We start from the raw sequence: 14,324 nt of genomic DNA, 5'->3' as shown, positions 1-14,324 counted from the left end.
CTTGTCCTGACTCGGGGCAGGTTGCGATGATCCCGCTGAGCGAAGGGTGACGCCAGAGCAGTGACAGCAGAGGGAAAACACTGAAGATGACGCAAAACAAGCAAACAAAAACCCGCCTCTTGTGTGAAGCGGGAGGTGGCGGCAGCCGGGGCTGCCTGAGGAAGGGGGGTGTGGGGAAGGGGCTGTGGAGCGGGGCCGAAGGCCTCGGGGAGGACGAGGAGGGCGCTGTGCCATCCCCAGACCCCGCGGGCCTCACGGGGAGCGGCTCCGCGGCTCGGGGCCGCGCGTGGGCCGAGCTGCGTGGGCCACCCGGTCCTTCCCGCTCCGCCGGCGCCCCGCGTGTGGTGACGGGCGCCGCCACCCAATCAGCGGCGGCCGGCGGCCCTCACACCAGCCCCGCCGCCTTCCTATTGGCTGTCGCTCCCCTGGTGCGAGCGCGCCTCGGCCAATTAAACGCCCCGCCGGCCCACCGGGCCATGGGACGAGCGAGCTGATTGGCGGAGGGGCGGGGCAGACGCGGGGGGGCGGGGAACAGGCGGGACCCGCGCGGCCCCGGTTAAGCACCGGCCGGTGTAGAAGGCGGAGCGGGGGGGCTGGCGGCGGCGGGGGGATGAGCGCGGCCCCCATGGAGCTGCTGAGGAAATGGCTGGGCCATCCCGAGGACATCTACAACCTGCTGCGCTTCAAGATGGGCGGTTACCGCGCCGTCATGCCGCGCATCGACCCGGTGAGCGCGGCGCGATGCGCTGACAGGGGCGAGATGCGCTTCGCTATCTCCGTCCATCGGGCGGTGCGCGGTGCCCGGGGAGGGGGGGGTGCGCTGCCGCGGTGGTGTGAGGGCCAGGAGGAGGAGGAGGAGGAGGAGGAGGAGGAGGAGGAGGAGGAGGGGAGCTGAGCTGAGCTGTCATGTCCCTGCGCGGCTGCGGCGTTGCCACGGGTGAGCGTTGCACGGCCGCCGTGGGCAGCCCCGGCCCGGTGTTACCGGTGGGCAGCACCGGCGCGGCTTGGCGTGGCTTGCGCGGGCTCGGTGCTTCCCGGGCGTTGTGCCGGCTCTTGGCTTTCCGTGCCCTGCACCGCTCCGAGCGATGCACGGGGCCCGGTGCTTTGCCCTGGCTTCAGGCTTTCCACGCGTTGCAGGGGACCGGTGCGTTACACCGGAGCGTTACACCCGCTCCAGCGCTTGGTAGGTCCGGGCCCAGGACAGACCCGGTGCCACCGGCTCGATGCTTTCTGCGCTTCCACCGCACCGGCCCCGGGCGCTGCGCGGCGCCGAGCGGGTTAAGGGGGCGGGCGGGCCGGAGGGGGGGCGGAGCGGGCCGCAGCCCCCCGCCGTTGCCGTTGCCGCCGCGCCCCCATGGCGGCCAGCACCAAAGCCGTGTCCCTCTTCAAGCGGACGCTGACCCTCTCCCCGCCGCGGGGTCCCCCCCGGGCGCTGGGGCGGCTGCGGGGCGGCGGGCGGCGGGTGCAGCAGCGCAGTGCCCCCCCGGCCCCGCCGCCAGCCGCCCCCCGCCTCCAGCCGCCGCCCCCCCGCTCCCCGGTCTGCCCGCAGGACTCGCTGGGACGCGGCCTCCGGACCTGCTACCGTTACCTCAACCAGACCAGCCGCAGCTTCGCCGCCGTCATCCAGGCCCTGGACGGAGAGCTCCGGTGAGCGGGGAGGGGGGGCGGGGAACCGGGGGGTGGCGGGTGCGGTGCCCCCCCCCACCTCCTGTGACACCGGGGCTCCCAGGCAGGGCTGGCCGGGAGGTGATCCATGCCTATCCTGTGTTTCTTCAGCCGAGCTGCTGGGAAATGCTGCCTCTTCTTCCTCCCCGTTTCTGCCCCGGGAGGGTACGATGCTCAGCGCAGCCTCCCCCCACCCTTTGCAGCTGGACGTGGGGTTTTACACGTCCGAGCTGACGGGGTGTCACGGATCCCCCCGCCCCCGAGCAGGCCTGGGGACGGGCCCTACGGCCCCTCAGCCAGCAGACGGTTAAACACGACGCCCGGCCATGTGCTGTTTGTGACACCCCGGGAATGTGGCCTGGCCGTGCCAAGGCTGGCGCTTGGCCGCAGGGACCCGCAGGGACACGGTGGCCTCACCGGTGGGAGGAGGTGAGCAAAAATCCTGGGGCTGACCCGAGGGTCCAGCCCCTGCCTGGAAGGTGCTTTTGGAAGCAGCTGCCTCAAAATCTTCGCGATCGCGGGAGGGTGCTTGGTGCACACTCGTTTTTTGGTGTACAAATGTTGCTGAGCTGTGCAGGAAAGTTTCCGATGGTAATAACAACAGAGGATGCAAAGCTCGGCTGGCCTGGGGCCTCGTGCATATATATATATGCTTTATATAATTCCTTATGTTCACACAGTAATTACCGATTTCAATACATAGATCTCTCTCCAGTTCATCCCAAACCGGGTTAATTGTCAAAATCCTACAAGTTGCACTACACACATCTAGTGTGGTTGCAGCTCCGCGGAGCAGTTGCAGGCGCCAGCCTGAACACTGGTTATCTGTTGGGTTTCTGAGCCCTGGTTTGGCGTTTTGGATGCTGCCCCGTAGCTGGCATCCAGCATTTATGAAATGGTGGCTGCAGCCTGTTTTATGGGAAAGGCAAAGAAATTCAGTGGCTTGGCCAGGGTTGCATGGAAAGGTGTGAGTGGGGCCAAGAATTAAACCTTTTTTTCCACTCTTGGTATATTAGCTAATGTAGAAATTCTAATGTAGAAATTAAGGAAAAAAAACCCCAAACAACCAACCAATCATCAAAACACCTTGAAACCTGTTGGCAGTGTCCATATGTGTTGTGCTTGCAGTTCTCTTTCTTGTCTGTCTTTTCTGTTCTTTAATCCTTGCATTGCAGCTTGCTCGGATCAGGAAGGCTTCCTCCCCTTAGGGCACAGAAACTTCTGCTTGGCATCCTAAAAATGCTATTGCCGGATCTTTGCAACCTAGGCTGCCCAGGGATTGCTGCCCAATTACAGCTGACTCTAGTGGATCAGAAGAAACTAATTTTCAGAGCACAGTAGCTCCACTGAAGAGTTTAGGGACAAAAGAGGGGAATGCAAAATAGGCAGAATATAGAAATAGGCAGAGCAGCAAGCTTACAGAAGGAATTAATTTTGCTGGATTGGGGTCTGCTCCTGAGCGCAGTGTCCTATGCTGCAGCCCAGTCCCCTCCCCTGCCACAACTTTGCAACTTTTTTGGAGTGAAATCTCCTTGTTTGAAGGCTGGGGAAGCATGAAGCTCCTGCTCCCTGGTTCACATCCTTGCTCCCAGGGGAGTTTCCATGCATCCACCAAGGATTGTTGGAAAATGGAGAGCTTCTGAATGAGTGCTTGGAGCAGTGCTTCACAGGCCAGGGCATTGGTAGTTAAACTAAAGTTTGTTTCTTTCTTGCTTATTTTTTTTGGCCCCATAAACGGTGTGTTTTGCTGGCCAGGGCCTTGTCCAGCCCACTGCTCCACAGTTAGGGCGTTTTCTTGGAAGGTGGGAGGCTCAAAACTACAGCTTCATCAGCAGCTGAACCAACATCCTGGTAGTGGAGAGGAGTTATGAGTCAACATCATAACTCCAGTCCTGGTGGCAGAGAGGAGGAGAGGGATGTTCCTGCCTTCCCCTGCTGCTGGCTCCATGGTCCTGCCTGTCACTAGGACCCTTTGGGATCAGTTCCTGGAGGTTCAGCTGCTTTGTGGAGAGGACCAGCCTTGTCCCGGCAGCAGGTGAATGTGGTGGCAAGGAGAAATGAGAAAAGAGACCGCCTCCCCTCGCCTGGGAAGGGGGGAGCTGCGCCTAGGACAGGGCTGGAGCTTGAGCCCTGAGGTGAAACTAGGCTTGCTCTCTGGAAGTGGGCACTTCCAGTTGTGCGAAGGGGAGGTAATGCTAGAGTGTCCATGCGCTGTCACGCATGGTTTCTGGTGAAGGCTGTGTGGCTTTGGCCCTTGTCATCCTCATGGATCTCATGGAGCCCAGCTGGGACAGCGGTGCCTGGGAACCCTGCAGAGAAATGGGGAGCTGCAGGCAGACCATGCTCACTGCGTGGTTGTATTTATGATCTTATATTTCATAGAATCACAGACTGTTTTGTGTTGGAAGGAACCTTGAAGATCATTTAGTTCCAGCCCCCCTGCAATGAGCAGGGAGATCAGGTTGCTCAGAGCCCCGTCCAACCTGGCCTTGAATGTTTCCAGGGATGGGGCATCCACCACCTCTCTGGGCAACCTGTGCCAGTGTTTCACCACCCTCATCATAAAACATTTCTGCCTTTTGATTTGTCCAAATTGCCATGGAGTTAGCTAAATTCAGTAGATGATGGAAGCTGGGGATGCAGTTAAGGTTTGGATGCAGAAGAGGTGCTAAATAAGTGTTTTAACTATGCTGGGCTCTGGAGTTACTGCTGGTTCTTCTCTTGGCATGGTGTAGATGCGAGAGGTGCTTCTGAGATGGTGTTTCAGCTTCTGCTCTGTCTTTCTTCGTTGCTGCCAGTGGAGTTTGCTGCTGAAAGGGGGTGGGAGTCGCGGGCATGTGCGAACCTTTGTAGCCTGGTTGATATGGAAAAACTCGGTCATGCAAAGGAACAGGAGGGCATGATTGCTGCTCGTGAGCATTCGGATGTGTGGTTTGACAGAGATATTAAATACCCTTCAATTAATGGAAAAATGCCAAATTTAACAGTATTGGCTCTAAGAGCCAGTCAGTTTTCCTGGGCTGCTTAATCACTGCTTGCATGTGTCCATCCCAGGAGAGCAACGCTTTTGCCTAGTAATTAGCATTTAAGCAGTCCAAGCTAGTTTTCATTTGTCAAACAATTCATAAACGCATCATCTCCTTGACGTATCACTCTGCTCATTTAGAGCTAGGGGATAATTTTATATAAATCCTGGAGTTGGAGCCACTGTTTCTTGCCATCAGGACTTTTTTTTTTCTTTTTTGCTTCAGCTGCAGAAACATGGAGCCTGGGTGGGGAAGGAGGGGGTGATGGGGACAGGGAGGGGAAGTGGCTCTCCAGCTGCTTTCCGCTGGGGTGCTTGATACAGCAACTTGTGCATGCAGATTTAAAAATAACAGGGTGTTTTGGCAGTATCTGCCAGTCCTGACATTCATGTTGTGCAGCAAGGGACCCCATTGTCCCACTGCAACCAGGATAAAAGGGTGCTGGGTGCAGAGAAGGGGAAATGATAGGAAAAGTACACCTGCTTTTTTCCCTTCCTTACTTTGCATTTGCTTTTTCCACTGAGCTGACCTGGGGCTCTGTTCTCTGGGTCCTAGAGAGTGCTGGCCTTGCTTGCAGGGTTGGATCTGGCAGTGCCCTGCCCAGGGAGATGTTACAGGCCTGGCCTTTCCCTGATGTGCATCTCAGAAAGCCAAAAGCTGTGCTGTAGTTCTCTGCGTGAAGGGAAAAACCTGGGTTTCCTAACCCAGCCTCCTGTGTGCTGCGGCTTTCGCAGCAGTCAGCCTGTGGAGAGTCTGTGTGGAGGCACCTCCGGGTGGAGGTTCAAGGAGATGAGGAGCAAGGCAGGTGGGAAGCGCTGCTGTTGGTGCTTTCCATCTATATCCTGTTCCCTTGACCCTGGGATTTGAGCAGCATGTTTCTAATGCATTTATTTTACGTTCCTTCACTGCAGGGGACGGCCACTGTCCCCAGATGAGGCCTGGGGAAGCTGGCGCCCTGGATGTAGTTGAAGATATCCCTGCTCGTTGCAGAGGGGTTGGACTAGATGACTTTTAAAAGTCCTTTCCAACTCAAACCGTTCTATGATTTAATGGAAGAGGGATATCCCTTGTCCAAAGCTGGTTTCCAAACTGTAGGAGATGTTGGGATACAATGGTGGGGGCTGGGAAGGTTTTCACATCACCACTTTTCATTCTGCTCAGTGACTGGAGTATAATATTACTTGAAACGTGAAAGAGAATTGTGCTGGAAGTGCCTGTATCCTCCACAGCATCGGTGACCTGGTGGTGCCAGTGCATGTCGTGTTGAGCTGGCAGCACCTCTGCCAAAGTCTGTGTGGTTAATAAACTCTTTGTCCTGCCTAGAAGGCAATCCCAAGTAAGGGATGATTGTTTTTTCTCCCCCCCCACCCCAGACATGCCGTCTGTATATTCTACCTAGTTCTCCGTGCCCTGGACACTATAGAGGATGACATGACCATCAGCTTAGATGTAAAGGTCCCGATGCTGCATGAGTTTCACTCCTATCTCTATCAACCAGAGTGGAAATACATGGAGAGCAAAGAGAAGGACCGACAGGTGCTCGAGGACTTCCCAACGGTAAGACGTCCACCTCCTTGCTTCAGCTGCCTTGTGTCAGCTTTGTGTACATAGTTATCTCTCCACGTTATGCCTGCTTGTGCTTACTGAGCTCGTTCAGTCCCTGGCGAGCCTGTAGCTCTTCGGAAGAGCTACATCCCCTGCACGTGGGGCTGGATGTAGAGCTGGCGTGAGAAACTCAAACGTTGTGTGACTCAGTATGAGCCAGAGGTGATCTGGCTGTGGAAAAGTGCCAGCTCTAAAAAGTGGCTTTTTGCCTCCCCTGTTGGAAGAGTAAACGGCCATCACCTTGTGAAGAATGGTTTGGATTTGTTGGCCAACATTGTGCATTGCCTGGGTTGAGTGTCCTGTGACCCGTAACAGATAGGGAGAAGAGGAAAGATTGACTGGCGTCTGGCTTAGGGATGGACTAGTGTTTACAGCAGTCCTGCAGGATCTGCTCTAGAGCGACAGGAGTCTGTCTGCAGGTCTTTGACATATGTAAGATAAAAAGCGCCCTCACTGTTAGTAACAATATTGCCCAAAGTCTTACCGCTCTAAGGATCCTTCTAAAAGGAAACCACAGAGTCTGCATCTCAGCTAGCAAGCTAAAGCAGTATTGGAACCTGTTCTCTGACCTGGAGGCCAGTTGAGAAGGTCTGGCCATGTCCAAGCCATTAAAGCTCTCTCAGCATGCAGAACAGTGTGGTTGCGTCCCAGACTATCCTTGAGAAGTGCTTTCTGGCCCGTGCTACTTCCCAGGCGCTGCCTGGGGATTGCTTGGGGTCAGAAGCACATCAGGGGCCATGCTGATCGAGTAGCTGCAGGTAATTGAGTCCGTGCTTGATATTTAAGTTACTGGTGCAGATGTAGCTGTAGGGCCTTGACTCTGTGCTGTCGGTGCTCAGGATGGCAGGCAGCAGAGCTGAAACCACAGTGCTCATCCCGGGCTCCTGCCAGGTTTCTGCCTCAGCAGAAGCGATGGGATGATGGAGCTTTGCTGCACCGAGATGCAGCATCTCCCAGTGCCGTGTTACCTGCAGAGTGGAAAGGGGAACCCATCTGGGCAGTCGTTCTAGAGGGGATCCTTCAAGCTGACAGCAGAAGGAGATGCTGTGGCTGGAAGACAAGGCTGGGCTCTGCTGAGTGGGGGCACACATGTCTGGTTTTGGTGAGGACACAAGGACCAGCCCTTGGTGGATGCTGCAGTTCTGCTGTTGCTCATGTTGATCAAGAATAGCTGGGTTTATTTTTCAGGGTTTCTTTAAGCTCTGTTTAAGAAATAGTACAATAGTTAGAGTGAGGAGCATTTAATTTTCTGAGGAAGTTCTGTTTTGTTCAGCTTTTTACCATTTTAAATTTATTCTACCCTCATCAGGCTTTCCCTAGCAATGGGAATAGGATAATTGTTTGGAAAACTGAGGTGTATTGTAAATTTTGATGCTTAGCTTTGGGGTAATAAAGGCTGTGCCCTGCCTGGGAGGGGTGTTCGCTATAGGAGGTGACTGTGTCAGGGGACTCTTGATGCATAGTGATAGAGATATAGTAGGTATGCCAGTGGCTTGGTACTTTAGAAAAGCTTTTGAGAAGGTGTTTGTGGCACTTTGTTTTGGTGTGTATGTGTTATTCACTTGGGAAATCTGAGTTTATGTTCAGGTATGATTTTAGTAATATTTGGTGAAGGTGTACTCGCAGATTGAGTTTCTCTGTGTAGTGGATTGAAACCACTGAGACAGAAGCAGAGTCGATACGTTTATTTTACAGACAGAGACACAGGGCAAGGATATGCCAGCAGCCGTGGATAGAGTCAGGAGGAGAGCCTGGGTCTGCGATGGTGTCTGAGCTGTAATCATTCAGACCGCTGCCCTTATTGAACACACACCCTGGGCTGGCTGTAGTTAGAGAATAAAGCTCAGCACAATAAAATGTGGTGCTCTACAGTTTTAGGAAGGGGAAGAGGTACTTTTTCTTTTTTTTTTTTTCAGTGTGAGAGCAATTGAGTCACTGAATCATGTTATTGGACATGCAGGAGAAGGATTTCACATCCTCCCCATTGCTTGAGGCCTTTGCAGTTGTGCAAAATGTGCCCTGTGGAGCCAGAGCTGGAGAGGGCTCAGGAGAACAGAGCACCAGAAACCTCCCGTCTTTTCCTGTGGTTGGTGTGATGGAGTGCTCTCACGAATCACAAAAAAAAATCCCAACTCTGTGCATGAAGCATAGCTAGTTTTGTCCTGCAACTCCCAGGTGATACAGTCCAAGGCCACAGAGCCTTCTCAAAGATACTGCTGTGTCTGATCTGCTGCCAGAGACCATACCGTTTAGACTGAGAACAGACCGAGCCTGTGCTTTAAGGGCCTTGAAACAACTCTGGTTGTGGGAGTTGTCCTAGATCTCCAGCCAGGGCAGGATAAGAGCCTGGTAAACAGTCTTTTTCTGATTTCTTAATAAATGTTGAGCTCTGCTATTTTTTCCTGACACTGTCATTTTTTTTTCCTCGTGATGGTTTGTGCTGCAGATCTCCATGGAGTTCAGGAACCTGTCAAAGGTCTACCAGGACGTGATTTCAGATGTTTGCCACAAGATGGGTGTCGGGATGGCAGAGTTCTTGGAGAAGAAGGTGGACTCTCAGCATGAGTGGGATAGGGTAAGTCAGCCCAGATGGAGGAGTGGACTGAACATGAGTAGGGTCCACCTTGTCTCTGGGGAAAGAGGAAACAGCATCCCTGTGGGAAGAGGGTTCAGCTGAATGAGAGAGGCTGTGTGGGCTCAGGAAGGCTTTGAGAGACTGCTGGTCCTGTGGGTAACAGGAGGATGGCATGGACTGTTGGTCTTGCCCACCAGCACATGTTTTGGGTGACCCATGATATCAGCTGTTTCCCTGTGGGCAGTTCATTCGGCTGCTGGAGGCAGAGTGGCACCATGGTGGGACATCCTGGGTGAGGTGTTTGCTGGCCACGGGAAAGCTGAGACATCCCAGGGAGGGCTGTGAAAACTTGCAGAAAATGTATTGTCAGTTACTTCTGATCATCTTCTTTTGTAAAACTCACTGTGGCAAATAGGCAGCTCTTTTGTAACTACTTCTTTTATCCTGTTTGTTTTCTGCCCCCTTCCCTCTCGGTGCTTTGCAGTATTGTCACTACGTTGCTGGGCTGGTGGGGATTGGCCTTTCCCGTCTCTTCTCTGCATCAGAGCTAGAAGAACCTATCGTCGGGGAGGACACAGAGCTGGCCAACTCCATGGGCCTCTTCCTGCAGAAAACCAACATCATCCGTGACTATCTGGAAGACCAGCTGGATGGGAGGGAGTTTTGGCCCAGAGAGGTGAGGGAAAACACTGCCTTGGGGGGAGCATTTCTGCTGTGCCTCTTTGGGAAATGCACCAAGACTGGAAGTACTGTTGTTGCTGCTCTGATACAATGAGTTGCATGCTCTCCTTAGAGGAGATCCTGCTGGAATTTCCTTTAAAATCCCCAAAGCCAGAGTTTTCCCACCATTTGTTGGTGTCCTTTGTCAGTCTTTCATACTTCTGTCCAAGACCTGTAATGGGTGGAGCCAACTGTCCGTGTTTTCCTGTCTTGGGAATGTATTACAAGGTGCATAGCAGAAGGTGCACAGCTAAAATTGCAGTGTCTCTCACGTTCCTTTAAATCAAAATTCACAGGAGAGACTTGGCAGTCTGCTTTAATTTTGTTAAGACCCTACAGTAAAGCTGTGCTGCATAAGATTTCTACTGGTGGTTGTACATCTGCTTGATAATAACAGTTTTTCTGATGACAGCTGTCTGGGTACAGATGTGGGGACAAGGTAATGTCTCCCCACACTGCCAAGAACTTGTTGGGCAGCTTTTTTCCCTCTCTGTTATGTTGGTTCTAGGAATGAGGGAGGATAAGACAGGATGAGATCTCGAGGGGTTACCTAGTGTGTTCCCAAAGGCAGGGTCGGTTCTGCCTGTGCCTGACACATGCTTGTCTGCTCTTCTTGAGGCCCTCCAAGAATTTTTCTCTCTTTTCCATGTGGCTCACCTGTCTCAGAGCATTTCTTGATGTCAGCCTGATGTGTGAGGCGTCTTTTCCTTGCCCTGCCTTGAGAAGGTGTGGAGATGAGTTGCATCCTTCTTCTTTGCAATCCTTTTGTATATACGAAGGCCACTGTCATGTCTCCACAGCTTGCCCACCCTTCTTTTCTTTAGCCTAGTAAGCACCAATCCTTCAAGGCTTTCATGGGTGGTTCTTGGTGCTCTCCCAGACCTCAGACTGTTATTGATATTTCTCTTACGGCATGAATGTACCCTCCAACTTGTGAGTCCTTATCTTGATGTTTAGGTTTGGAGCAGATACGCAAAGAAGCTCTCAGATCTTGCCAAACCAGAGAACATCGATATGGCTGTCCAGTGTCTGAATGAGCTCATCACCAACGCCCTCCACCATGTCCCTGATGTCCTCACATACTTATCCCGCCTGAAAAACCAAACTGTCTTCAACTTCTGTGCTATCCCCCAGGTGAGTTAAGCTTTCGGGTGGTTATTCAGCAGCAGCAGCCCAGCTGATGAGGAGTTGGAGGTGTGGGGGGATTATATATCATGTCAGTATTAGCCTTATATTCCTTCTTTCTTGGTACCTGCTGTTTCTGCTGTTGGTGAGATTGTGGCTTCATTCCAGAGTAGTTTGCCATCGATTTCACTAGGGCCAAGGTTACTCCCTTGGCAAGCTCCTTGCAATGCAGTAAGGCCTCTTGGTGTTTCTCCTTAGGTGATGGCTATTGCCACATTGGCTGCCTGCTATAACAACAAGCAGGTGTTCAGGGGTGTCGTGAAGATCCGGAAAGGACAAGCTGTCACTCTAATGATGGATGCCACAAACATCCAAGCTGTCAAAGCCATCATGTACCAGTATGTGGAAGAGGTAGGTTTGAGCAGCTTGCTTTGAGTAGTTTCTGTCTGGTCCCGTCCTCATTCCTGGTGTGAAATCAGGAAGACACATGAATCTCTTAATCCTTTCCCTAGGTCCCTTAATTCAGTGGTGCCAGGGCACGGTGACCCAGATGTGGTTTTGACTTGGACCAAATTGGGTGCTTGAGGTGTTCCCTTGAACGTACCCTTGGTCTGTGCCTGTGTTGAGAGGCAGAGACCGAGGTGCTGCCATCCTTCTGGTGGAGAACCAGAGGAGTCGGCTGTCCCAGCTCAGGGCTTCCCTTGGGCTGAGCAGGCGTAGAGGACCTTTCCCACACAAACAGGGTGCACCGTCTCCCCATGAGCTGCTCCAGCGAGCAGTCTTGTTTTCTCTGTGTCTGTAGATGCAGCTGGCAGCATGATGCGGTGGTTATTTCCTTGTGCTCCGTGGCCAACAGTAAATGAGGGCAACTCTGCGTGTTCTTAAAGCACCCCTGGTTGTGTACTGTGGAGGCTAAAAGTTCACGTGGGGAACAACTGGTGGATGGATTCTTGGGGGGAAAAAAAACCACAAAAAACCTGAAAAAAACACAAATCCAGCATGGGCTGTTCAGTAAAAAGATGTTACTTCTGCATCAGGGAGACCCCAAACCGTGGGTTATTAGAGCTCCCTTTGCAGGCTGGCTAACCTCACGGCAAGGGACAGTGACACCTTAGCCCAGGGTCTTTGCTTGTGCATGTCTCCCTAAGAGTCATGCAGAAAAGTATCGCAAAGTCCATTGGGTTTGCAGATCATGAAAAGAAAACCCCAAAAACCATGGGGTTATCTGACAGAGGAGGACATTTCCTGGTGGTCACACCAGCTGCTGGGGACACTGGGATGTCCTCACTGGTTTGGGGTGGGCTGCAGCGCAGTGGCAGTGAGGATTGCTGGGCAAGAACTACTGGTCCCAGCAATACCACGTGTGGTTGAGGGATATTCTGAGGCCCTGTGGTCCATCTCCCGTCATTGGGTGCCCTCAAGAGGCTGTTTGGCTTAATGCAGCTCTCGAGGGAAATGGCCCCTGGCCCCATCCAGGCATCCCTTGCAGCTGGGCCTTGTTCCATGGCAGTCCACCACTGAGGTTGCTCTCGAGGACACAGCAGCCATTAAGTCTTCCTATTCCATGTAGTAATCCCATTTATCTCCTCAGCCTTGGGTGGGAACCACAGCTCTTCCTTCCTCCCTCCCCAGATCTACCAGAAGATCCCCAGTACGGACCCATCATCCAACAAGACGCAGCAGGTCATCGCCTCCATCCGTGCCATGAGCTTACCCGGCAGCCCCATGGCATCACGCCACCACTACTCCCCCATTTACCTGTCGTGCGCCATGCTCCTGGCCGCCCTGAGCTGGCAGTACCTCAGCACCATCTCCAAAGCCACCGAGGAGTACGTCCAGGCGGGCGAAAACTGATGGGCAGCGGGCGGGCGGGGGGAGAGGTGTTCAGCGGACGGGCAGTGGAGGCAGGAGGCTCCTCGTCCCCTGCCAGTGGGGATGGCCAGGCCCCTGGGTGCCATGGGGCCCGGGATGGTGACGAGGACGGGACACTGGTGAGCTGCAGCCGCGGGGTGACGGTGCAGCGTTGCCGGACTCCGCTCCTCACCGCCTTTGCCATCTGCTTGGATGGTTACAAACGCTAATCGGAGTCTTACTGTTTGGGGTTGAATTTTTTTTTTCCCCTTTCTTTCCTGTTGGATGGTTTACCTGAATTTTTTTTTCAGTTAGGATGGTTTTAAATAGAAACTCCAGTTGCCTGTTTTCTTGCTTGAGACCTTTCCAGCTCAGAGCTGAGCAAAACCTTCTGGGTTTTGCTTCCCTTTCTTAAGCAGCCTCTTCCCTGTCGCCTCTGGTGCCTGCTCCACACTGGAAGGATGCTGCGTCAGCCAGGAGAGGAACATGCTTCCTTATCCAGGGAAAAAGCTCTGGCCGCTTTGTGGCCCTCAGCCCAGGCTCGTTGACATGCTGGAAACAGGCAGAGGCAACCTTCACATTTCTATTGTTGTGCTGAAGGAGGCTGCTAGGCTTGAAACAAGCCCTGTCAATGTTAAATAACGTAGGAGGTGGGATGCTCTGTCCACTTTAATGTGCCCCCAGCCAAAAGCCAGCTATTGTGGTTCCCTGCCCTCTAGCAGATGGCACCCTGCACTTGCAAAGCTTTGTGTTTTAGCAGCTGGGAAGCTGGTTCAGAGGAGAAGGGAGCTGCTTGCATGGCCCTGAGCTAATAACCCTGTGCCTGACTTCACTGCTTCAGCCCAAGGTGATGGGGGGCTGTGGCAGAGCAGCACTGACTGCCTCTGCAGGGCAGTAGAGCGAAGGTTTGTACCATGCTGTCCCTTATGGGATGCTTTTTGGGGAGCCTTGGTGCATTGGCTGCCCTAAAAGGCAGCAGTGAGCCTATCCCTGGGCTGGGAATGCTTGAGCCACTGAGCAGAGGGCCAGGGCAGGTTTCCCTGGCCCACTTGGCTCTAATTTAGGATGATGCTTTAGGGTTAAACTAACATGCAAACTGGAAGAGGCTTCCACTGTTGTTTTGAAACACATCAGGCTGGACTTACACGTGCACCATGTTCCTCCTGGGAACAGCTTGGGTGAGAAGATGAAGCAACGCTTCTGGTGGATTTTTGTTTTCATGGTCTCTGTTACCCCCAAATGCTGCTTTGCCTTTGTGAAGGGGAGGACAGCCTGTGGCCTGGTGCAGGACAGAGCTGAGTCTACCAGGTACACTTTGGTGGCCTTTGCAAGGCCAAGCCCCTGTGGCCAGACTGTTACTGAGAGGGAGGACCCCTACTCCACAACTACCAATGTAGATAGTTTTAAGCTATTGTTTAAAAAAAAACTTGCGGTAGCTCTCTTTGTGCAGCTTCCTGTCTTGTTGAAATTAAAGTTTTCTTTGGGAAAAAAAATAATTTTTAGCTCTCATTTCTTTTACACTGGTAATTCCCCACCATGCCACAAGTTACAAACCCTCAGCTGAGACGAAATGCAGATGCTTCCTTGCTGCCACTCACAGGCATCGTGGTAAAGCCTTGTGTGCCAGACCCCAAAGAATTTTAACCAGGGTGAGACACAGCTAAAGGTCAGTAAATTAAATTTTAATGGACCTTGTGCTGCGGGCAGCAGGAGTGGTGGCACAGCCCTCCAGTGCATCCTCTGTGCCAGCGTGCAGA

The 14,324-nt window shown here is 53.2% G+C and overlaps 1 protein-coding gene across 1 annotated transcript; it reads left to right on the top strand.

Moving 5' to 3' along the window:
- Positions 1-571: 571 nt before the first annotated feature.
- On the top strand, positions 572-14,063 carry FDFT1 (farnesyl-diphosphate farnesyltransferase 1). The gene is made up of 8 exons (XM_074820265.1): positions 572-727; positions 1,550-1,647; positions 6,065-6,248; positions 8,743-8,871; positions 9,356-9,547; positions 10,549-10,725; positions 10,975-11,127; positions 12,349-14,063. Exons 1-8 carry the CDS (start codon positions 611-613, stop codon positions 12,568-12,570), a joined length of 1,272 nt encoding a protein of 423 aa, XP_074676366.1. The 5' UTR covers positions 572-610; the 3' UTR covers positions 12,571-14,063.
- Positions 14,064-14,324: the final 261 nt, after the last annotated feature.

This window comes from Strix aluco, chromosome 3 (genome assembly GCF_031877795.1).
Source record: "Strix aluco isolate bStrAlu1 chromosome 3, bStrAlu1.hap1, whole genome shotgun sequence".
Classification (NCBI taxonomy): domain Eukaryota; kingdom Metazoa; phylum Chordata; class Aves; order Strigiformes; family Strigidae; genus Strix; species Strix aluco.
The sequence above is the reverse complement of the archived record's forward strand: the minus strand, read 5'-3'. Positions and strand labels throughout refer to the sequence as shown.